The sequence below is a fragment of the Rhopalosiphum maidis genome, chromosome 2 (genome assembly GCF_003676215.2).
Source record: "Rhopalosiphum maidis isolate BTI-1 chromosome 2, ASM367621v3, whole genome shotgun sequence".
NCBI lineage: Eukaryota > Metazoa > Arthropoda > Insecta > Hemiptera > Aphididae > Rhopalosiphum > Rhopalosiphum maidis.
The window spans coordinates 5,438,456-5,448,928 of record NC_040878.1 but is presented as its reverse complement, the minus strand read 5'-3'; the positions used below and the strand labels follow the sequence as shown (position 1 = coordinate 5,448,928).

The following is a 10,473-nucleotide window of genomic DNA, read 5'->3' as shown; positions in this document are numbered from 1 at the left end:
TTTCTCATATATTTTAATTTCAATATGAACCAATTAACATTAACTGTAAAAATTTAAGATATATGATATTATTACTACAAAATACTAATTCTGATTTTGATGCGTATAAAAAAAATGTATACCTCTGTATTTTAAGTAATTTTATATACATTTTAGAACAAACTCTGTGGAGTCTTATAAATATTTTTAAGAGTTTTGAAAAATTAAATAATTTTTATTGACATTTACATATCAAAACATTTAGAAATATATACTATGTACAGGGAATACAAATATATTTACATGGTAAAAATAAAGCCTATACCTATAGTATATTATACATACTTAAAAAATGTAAACATCATAATTTGAATAAATTAATAATTAAAGTCGGTTGAGCGTATTTAATGCGGCATAAACAGTGTGTTGCTGTATTGTTATGTAAATACCCACTTCCTATGCTTATCAAATGGCGCATCATCAAAAACACTGTAAATTTTACTTCACTTGATCCCGTGTAATTATTAATTATAATACATTTGTTCAATATAATATTATACCTACTCCAGTGCAACATTTGTATTTTACTTTTAATAAACGACAAAATAAACATTTTAATTGAAGTCAATGACGGTAAAATCAATGAAGATAATATCCAGTATCTTTATTGGAATTAATTGTGCTCAAGTTCTCCGAACAAATAATACTATAAGCAACACAAACTACGTATGTTGTTTGTTCATATTTAGTTTTATTCTAAACATATATTTAATAATAATATGTATTATGTATAATACGTCATACTGATTTATGCATAAAACTCAACAGACAACAACTAAATACTTCCGTGTAGTTTGACAATGTTCTACTTGAAGAAACAGTCTACCGCTAATGAGTGAAATATACATGCCATTTTTCGCAATATTCACTTACCGTTTGAAAATGTATACTTTTTTTGTCATCAAAGATTTTTGTACAAAACTATGAAATATTAGATTAAAAAATGAAAAATAATAATTAAATTGCATCGTGTTTAAATATTACTCATTGCTTTGCTTTTGCCACTATCATACACAAAAGTAATCACGAGGATAATCCTTTTAAGTCTAAACATCTTCTTATCCAGCCAAACCATCACAATCCCTATACAAATATTGTTATATTATATTCCACCTGCCTAAATGAAATAGATAATCTATCATTATATCAATGTATCTCATTATTTTTTATAAACTATAAAGTAGGAAACCGTTCTGCTGCATTAGGTTTCGAGTGTATAACTACTTCGTCATTGAGTAGGTTACTATAAGAATGTGTTATATTTGAATAACCCAATGACAAACCATCGTGATGAAAAGCTATTCTGGGCAAAGACGTTATAACTTATTGGTCACAAAAGTAACTAAACAATTATTTTCATAGTAATTAATAATATTACAATTTATAAATGTTTATATTTAGTTTGTTTTTATTTCATAATTTTCAATTATTATGAAAAGTGCTTGACATTTTTTACTATTGACTTCTCTTTTCCCCCAAAAAACATACTAGATCTAATTTTTTTTTCCGAAATCCCCATCAAATTTGTTTAGCATAAAAGGTGTCATTAGATGTAATAGTAATAAGTAGAAAAAAATTAAAAACACACATCATTGTAAAATCAATATATTCATCTATCCGCTTCGAATTTAAAATAAATTACATTTTATCCATATTTATAGGTACGTGTGCGTTAAATGCAGTGGTAATTTGGAGGGCATATGATAATGTATACACTATATATATATATACACACACACATACATTTATCATTTGGTGTATTAGCATATACACTGTGAAAAAAGTTTAAATACATACGTATACCTTAACTTTTTTTAAAGCGTGTGTAGAGATTTTACACACGAGATTTAAAAATAAGTAACCTGTATGTTTCATTATTATATAATTTTTGTATTTATTATTGTTATTTAGAGGGCTGAATCCGATTAATTTTGCGCTTATAAAATCTCAATATTCATTGTATCAATTCACAAATTATTTATTTTTTTTTTTTTTTGATGAAAACATAACCAGTTATATTAGGGGTTATCAAAATAAATATATTCACAAACCTTGTGGATAAATACAATGACATCAAGTGTCATAATATTTATAATTACATTTTGATTTTTATATTTTATTAATTATTAATATATTTATATACCTATTATATTAAAAAATAAAAATTATAATAATAATAACCACATATTAGTTTTTGTAAATAAAACGTGAGTCAAGTTGATCACTCCTTGGTTACCTATAAGCTAAATAATATTTATGAGTAAATAAAATTAAATTATGTTCATATTTTACATGAATCATTAATAATGTTTGTATTAAAATCTAAGTTAGCAGCAAGCAATAACCAATAACTTAGGAGGTATTCTATGTTAAATCTTGTAAGGTAAACCAAATATACGTACAATCAAACCAGTTCATAATAATATTATACAAGTAGTTAATTTTTGATTACATATATTGTATTCATATTGTAATTACAGAATTATTGTATTTTATATAAATAATAAATATTTCATACTGATGTAGTTTGGTTTTGTTTCAAGTTTCAACACTACCTAGCTATTTATTGTTCAACCTGTAAAAGGGGTAAAAGGACACATGAAAGGTAAAACAACATTTTGCACGATAAATACATTATATTATAAAATCAATTATGTATAAGGAAACGTATAAAATTTAGCTATATATTTAAATAATTATATCTATGTATATACCTATGCATATAATATTATGTTAATGTGGTTTAAACACCACGAAAATGTTATGACTAGAGATCAACAAAAAAAAAAAAAAAATAAAATAGTAAAAATAAAAAAAAAAAATAATAAATAAAATAAAAAGGAAGTCTTTGTTCGTATCAGATTAAAATATCGTTCTTAATACTGACCATTTATAATTATTACAAATAATATGCCTTTTTTATTGTGGTATAGGCACATGCACACATACTATATTTTAATAACATGGAAAATGTACAAAAATTAAATTAAATTGAACACACATAGACCGACTTTAAATGACTTAATTATATGCAATTGAAACTCGTCAAAACTATAGTTAGGTACTTAGTTAATACACTTAATAATTATAGTTATTAGGGACAAATTTATCTTAATCTACAATTATATTTTGAATTCTTATACTATATTACCTATATTGTTTTAAAAAACGGTATTGAGTGGATAAATATGTACACGGTCTATATAGTTTTTAAAAATCATGTGCAATCAAATTTGATTGACTTGAAAAAAAGTAGTGTTATAACGGAAAAAGCATTCCGATCGTTTGAAGCAGTAATTGATTTTGTATAATTGCGTAAATAACAGACCGATTAAAAAACTTCTTCAATAATTATTGTTTAACTTAAAAAAAAAAAAATATCGGGATTGTGAATTATAAAAACGCGATTATCCACTATTAGTATAGTTAATAGGTGGTAAAAATTAAAATAATAATAATAATAATAAAATAATATTAATGGATATAAATGGCACGCCGTAGTCTTTGCTAGTAATGATGAAAAAATAAAAACGAACTGTGTAAATAAAAAATAATATATCCTAGTTTTATGGCCCTACTTATTCGGTCCGAAATGTGTCTCCACTTTTCCAGACCGTTTTGGTAATCGATGTCATAAAACTATAATAGTAATAATCATGACGATAATAATAATAAATAATAATAATATCGTGAACGCCGTACGTGTAATCAGAGTATTCTCCGTCAGACATATTATTAATATTACATTATTATAATAGGTATGCGTAATAATATAATATAATAGTGATAATAATAATAATACTGTGTTCGATGATCGCCACGTACAACCGTGATCGCTTTTGGCCGCATAATATAATATTAAATTAATTTAATTTAATTTCATAAACAATAATATATAGTATTATTGTGTTGTTATGGTGTTACCACGTCCAATATTAACCCTTGAGTCGGCACGCACGTACCGCAGTAACCACCGCATCTGCCGGCTATTTTCGTGTTATCCTGTAAATATTTGTAAGAATTAATGTTATTTTTAAACCGTTTAGGACGTGACCGGGCGGCAAAAAGATTGAAACAAAAAAAAAAAACCTAGGAAAACATAATTTAAAAAAACGAACAATAAACAATATAAATAGCGAGCGTAATAATTATTATTAACACACTATGGTGTCTCACCACGGTTGAAAACACTGAAAATGTCAATTGTCTCGGTGTAGTTTATTATTATTTTTTTTTTTTTTGGTTAAAACATAATGACGACAGAACACGTCAACTTGTTATATGTGCGTGGTCTTCGGTCGTATACTATAAACATTGTTATTATAATAATAGATCCGAAGTGGGATTACAAGTGATGTTTAGTCGGGGGAAAATTTTAGAAATACCGAGAGCAATGTCATTTGCACTGTATTTATGACGATTGCTAGGAAGAATTTTGTAATTTAAAAAAAAGAAAAAGATTTACACGACGATAAGGACAAAATATAATAATAATTATATAATAATATAGTATCCCTTACCTCTATCTTGTTCACCCAAAATGACGTATTCGACCCTTTGCCCACCCAAGTGGTATCATGCGATATTCTCATGCCGGTGCCTGACAAGTCGATGCTAAACCTGCCCTGCGGACAACCCCTCTTCGAGTTACTATAACAATCACCGGCCTCGCCGAATGGTACGGGTTTGCCTTTGATTTGTTTGGAGAATGTATAATCCTTTGCTGTAAATTTTCAACGAAAATTTAATAAACACCGCCGATGTAGATAAATGATAATATAACGTTGTATAGTTGTACCTATACTTATAATAATAGGTACATAAAGGGACGAGGAACAATGCGCGTCTGTCATAATATTATTATTAAAATGTCAAGTATACAGTCAAAAAAATCATGTACGTAATCTAAATTAATAATAATGTACACAGAAGGGATGTAACTAAAAAATTACTAAATATTTTCCCGGTGAAACAAAACAGTATTACTCCGGAAAAATAATATTTTTTTGTTTCTAAATGGATTTTGATCGCTAATTATTATATAACGATTTAAAACGTGGAAATGGAGCAATGTTGAAAGTTTGAAGCAAACGTTGTTCCGCGCCAAATATCTAATTTATGCAGATTGGATGTTAAACTATCATGTATATGATTATCATTTATCATTTACTATGATAATATTACAATAGTGTGTATGTGTACGTAGACCACTTACAATCGACTCTTAACGAAGTGATGTTTAAACGGATCTTCGTGAACACTGTCAGTCCGGACGACGGCACAGGCACGTTGTCACACGGACAGTTTGGACGGCGTTCGCCGTTGAACGGACACGTGCTCGGTTCTTTAAGTCTGTAAACATATACAATCGGAAATCAAAACTCACGTTCAAATAAATTGGACCGATAAACGCTTGTGTTTTTAGGTTACCACAACCTAATAGGTATATTATTATTATTATTATTATTATTATTATTATATGCGTATGTAAAGCCGAAGCGCGAGTTTACTCTAAATCTTCTGTGCGGTGGCGTCAATATAATACATTTGTTGAAATTGAATATGCTATATAGATAATACGGTTGAACACGTGTTTACATAAATATAAACGCAAACGGAAACCGTGTAAACACAAATCGGGGACGGGCAGTTTGATTGTAAAGCGGATGAGTTAACTATAGTGTTGACTGTTGGTTCTATTTTAACAGTTACTATTGTGACTTCTGTGAAATAAGCATAGATAACATAGTCAGTGCGCGTTACTCAGAAAAACCTACCTAATATTGAATTGCTTATAGGCCATAGCTTTGAAAATACATTTAAATAGTGTTGAAGTCTATTTTTCCGGTTTATGATTTCCGCGATAATTGCTGTAGATCATTTTTTTTTTTTTTTAATATTTTCACGAAAAACGAAATTGAAGTAAAACGTGTTATATATGTGTTTTTAAAGATGAAAATATTTAAGATAAAAATGTATTTACAAACAGTATTATTTAAAACAGCATAAAATTAAGTTGCGTTAGATTATTAAGACGTTATTATTTCTTAAGACCTCGCGGTTTAGAATTTCAGTTATCGACTGGTGTAGTAAGAGTAGTGTCAATTCATGAATGGTACGTTTTATATGCAGTGTAGTATTTCATATATTACTACTAAATCAACAATTATTACCCAAATAGCCATTACGGTAAAAGTTTACACTTTCATCTAGTCAATAATCACGATTCGATCAATTTTAATAAATTAATCGTTACCACTAGACTTTTATACGGTATTTAAAACACTGGAAATATTATAAAAGTACTCACTGCACTTAGGTTCACATAAATCAATCGAAAATCTACTCAGTATTCTGAGACCGATAGAAAACGGAGAAACGGTAACGGGTACATGCAATGTCATTATAATATTATTATCATGATCGGGTATTATCTTATCAGCAACAGATAGTACTTGCAATATCACAGCTGTCCGAACAGACATTATATAGCTATACCTGTATCATACCGATCAGTATAAAACATGCGCGACTCGCGTTTCGACAGTCGAAATTGTTTACCTCTGTTCGTAGATCTCGGAATAGTTTTCGGTGTCCTTGGACAAGGTCAGATACTCGACGGGATTGCCGGATCGCATGCCGTGACAGTAGACGGACACGTTGCGCCCGAGCACGTTGATCACGTACTCCTTGTCCTCGAGGACGGCGGCCACGTTGGCATGCAGCGAATGTTTCTGCAGGACGTCGGCGCAAGACGCGTGACCGGCGCACCGGCGCTGGTTGCACTTGCGCTTCCGGGGCGGACGGGCGGCCCAGTCGCAGTGCTTGCGGCGCACCTTCTTGGCGGCCGCCCTGTGGAAGCAGAACACCCGCCTCGTCTGCCGGCCCTTCTTGCCGCACGTGTGCGAACACTCGCGCCACTCGTCCGGCAGCCAGCCGTAATCGTCGACGGCAGTCGTGGCTGCCACCGACGTCGCCGAGACGCACGGCCGCTGTTGCGGGCATGGCCTCTGCGCGGCCGGCGGTCGGCCCACGGCCGCCTCGCACCGCCGGTCGTCGGCCGCCGTGTCCCTGCCCTGTGGATCGGCGCCGTGGTGGTGGCGCCGGCAGCTCACCCGCCTGTTCTGCGTGCCCGGGCCACACGTCACCGAACAGGCCGACCACTGCGACGTTTTCCATCTGTACGCCGTCGCCGCGGTGGCCGCCGTTGTCGTCGTCGTCGCGACGGCCGCCGTCGTCGTGCTGACCGCGGCCGCAGTCGTCGGTTTGGCGCACGGCACGAACGTCCGGCACGGTTGCACGGCCGCCGGTTTTTCCAGGCCGTCGCACTGCGCGGCCGCCAGTATGGAACCGTCGTTGTTCTGGCACTGCACCTGCCGATGTTGGTGTCCCTTGCCGCACGTGACGTTACACTGTACGAGCGGCGCCAACAAACAATCAGGTACACAGACGTTAATTAGGTACTATAGGTATTTTATTAAAGAAAAGAAAAGAAATAGCATACACAGATAACGGAAAACCGTCTAAATACACTCTCCCGCTATCGTTTTAGCTAAACCGAAGTGTTCGCATTGCACTCGAGTTGAAAACCGGTGACGATCGAATGAATTGCACTCACGAACCGATCGTTTATTACGGAGCGTCACTGATTTCGAAATCGACGTGAATACATATATTTTTATAATATAACTGTTATTAGACAGTCGTATAACTAACTGCGTTTTATGTTTCAATTGTAAAAGTTAGATATTTTGCTAAAGTAGAAATCGTTTAAACACAAGAGTAAACACCACGATATTAATATATACCCGTTGTATCCGTTCGTTATAGTTATAACCTGCAGTGCAATTATTGTTTGCTGGTATTGAACTAATTACCTACTATAACATAGTATAAATGTTTAAGGAAAGTATAAAATTATATAAGTTACTAAATTGTTTTTAAATTGTATATGGGATTGTAATTTATTGCGTCGTATCAAAAATAAATAATAATAATTAAACCGAGAATTTAATACGCTCACTAAGTGATTTTCCTTTATATTATTATTTTAAATTGTAGATTTTATTAATATTATTTTAATAAATAAATAGATTTTATCTATTAAATATATAAATTATTATTATGATAGGTTTTATATTGTAATGATCGGAGCGAATGCAATTCGAACATTACCTTTTTTGAACCAGAGTGCAATTCGACAGAAATAAGTGCAATTCGACCTTATCCGAATAATGATGATATGACATGACGTAATGCGACAACGTGTCGCCAACGATTTTAATATTATATAGTTAGTTGGGTCCCACGTTTCTACCGAATATAACAACTTGGCCCGCACCTATTTTTTTTTTTTTTTGTCGTAATGTTCTGGCACAATTAATTTAATTTGGATAGAGCATAGTTACATTTTTAAGCTCTTGGCATTTATATAAATTACAATATTAACAAAATTTCCATTAAAATTTAATAATTAATACAACTATGATGACAGATAATTCTTAAATGGTTTGACAAGAAATGTGACTTTATCAAATCCACTGGTACTTATCGATATTTGGTAACCTATTGCAATTATTGTTAATATATATATATATGTTTTTAATTAATTTGAATACTGTTATGCTGACTCCTTCCAAAAGATTTATATTTTTTATATTTTTTAAATTGTTCAACTTTTTATGAAATGTATGATCTATTTATTTTCTAATAAATTTTATATCATTTTATCTAATTCATTCATTTTATCACCATCATAACTACAAAAATTACATGAAAACAGTAATATTTGTCTTAGAAAAATTCAAGACAGAACTAGAATATTATATTATATTAATACTTTACCGCAATATATTTTGATAATTTAGTATCAAGTTCTTTTCATAACCCTGCCTAATTATAAATGAGACCACGAGACTTAACGGCTTGTGATATAAACGACTATAATATAAAATTTTAAATATTGATATAATTTTAAAATTTATATAATATGTAATAAGCGTTTAAAGCTTTAGTTCAAGTTGAATTTGAATCGAAAATTTCGAAACGTTTTGTCTCGCAGTGTCCTTATAATATGTAGTTGACTAATTTGTCAAGTGTTGTGATTGTGGTTTGTTATATTTTAGGCAAGAGCTAAGAATACCCACTGCTCTTATTGAAATATATTTTATGAATTTATTTTTGATTAATTCTATGACGGGGTTCCTATGTAGTGGGCTTAAAACTTTAAATCATTCAGTGGGTACACGACCTTGTAAGAATTTTGATTGACTATAAATTCGTTATTATTGTTATAATTCATTTCCTTTTTCGTATTGACTAGTAAACCAATCGAAAAATTCGTAATAAAATGTCAACTGTTTGAAATCTACGAGTATAATATTTCAATATGTGATACATATTATAGATATTGTATCACAACCTACCGATTTCCTGATCCACTCTATAATACTTGTCAATACTGTACTTTTTGTATATATTTAATTACTAGTTTCGAAGATACCTATAACATGCTATACTACTCGAAATTATATTTATTTTAATGTCTTTAATTTCTTTTTTATTAGTAGTCAACTGAAGCGTTAGAAACTTGGAAAAATTAATTATCTAGAAATCATTGTTCGATGACAGAATCGTAACACAATGTTAAATATATGAAAATTAATTTTCAGTTAACTTTTTTAATTCATTACACAGAATATGCTCAACTGTATTTAAAATTATTTTCGGTTTGTGACTTGATTTGTAATAAGTTGACTATTTTTATCAATCCTTTCCCTTCTGTAGTGGGATTAAGTAACTGGGTATATGCATGATTTTATTACGTACTTCTCGATCAATTTCATCGGAGACACATATAACAAACAAGTAACAAATTCATTACCATGCTATTATGCTATTTTAAATGTTTTCATTTCACTTTGAATAATTTTGCATATTTTAAGTATTATTGTATATAAATGTATTTTATGACGTTTCCGTTTTTAGTTTAGAACAATATTTATTACGTTGCAAGTACCTACATAATGCACTACCTCAAATATACATTTATATACATATATATTGTGTATAAGCAATTTCTGGATAAATGTTAAGATAATTTCTTTAATTTAGCGTTATTTCGTTTAAATATAATTGGATTTTACATTTAAAAAACTTGTTATTTTAATGAGCTAAATAGCTATACTATTTATATGCATGTTTAGGTTTATTATTTTATTTTGAATAATGTTAAATAATTGATTTTGTTTCTAAGAATGACTAAAAATAAACTATTATTTTTCACATCCTAAACTAAACACGATCAGTTATATATACCTTTAAATATACTATGTTTTCATTATTTTGTTTGCCTGTCTATTCTGATATTACAATTAAGGCATTAAACTTGCAGGTTCATATTAAAGTAATTGAAAGAATTATAAAATATTGACC

General features: G+C 30.7%; 1 protein-coding gene across 1 annotated transcript in view; it reads right to left on the bottom strand.

Annotated features, from left to right (window-relative positions):
• Positions 1 to 2,679: 2,679 nt before the first annotated feature.
• LOC113553107 (A disintegrin and metalloproteinase with thrombospondin motifs 20-like) overlaps positions 2,680 to 10,473 on the bottom strand; it is an 88,435-nt gene continuing 80,641 nt past the window's right edge. Inside the window, exons 24-27 of the mRNA XM_026956262.1 lie at positions 6,601 to 7,451; positions 5,255 to 5,391; positions 4,560 to 4,762; positions 2,680 to 4,041 (exon numbers count right to left, since the gene is read on the bottom strand). Of these exons, the coding sequence (XP_026812063.1) occupies positions 3,952 to 4,041; positions 4,560 to 4,762; positions 5,255 to 5,391; positions 6,601 to 7,451 (1,281 nt within the window). The 3' untranslated portion in view covers positions 2,680 to 3,951. The remainder of the gene's footprint in view (positions 4,042 to 4,559; positions 4,763 to 5,254; positions 5,392 to 6,600; positions 7,452 to 10,473) is intronic.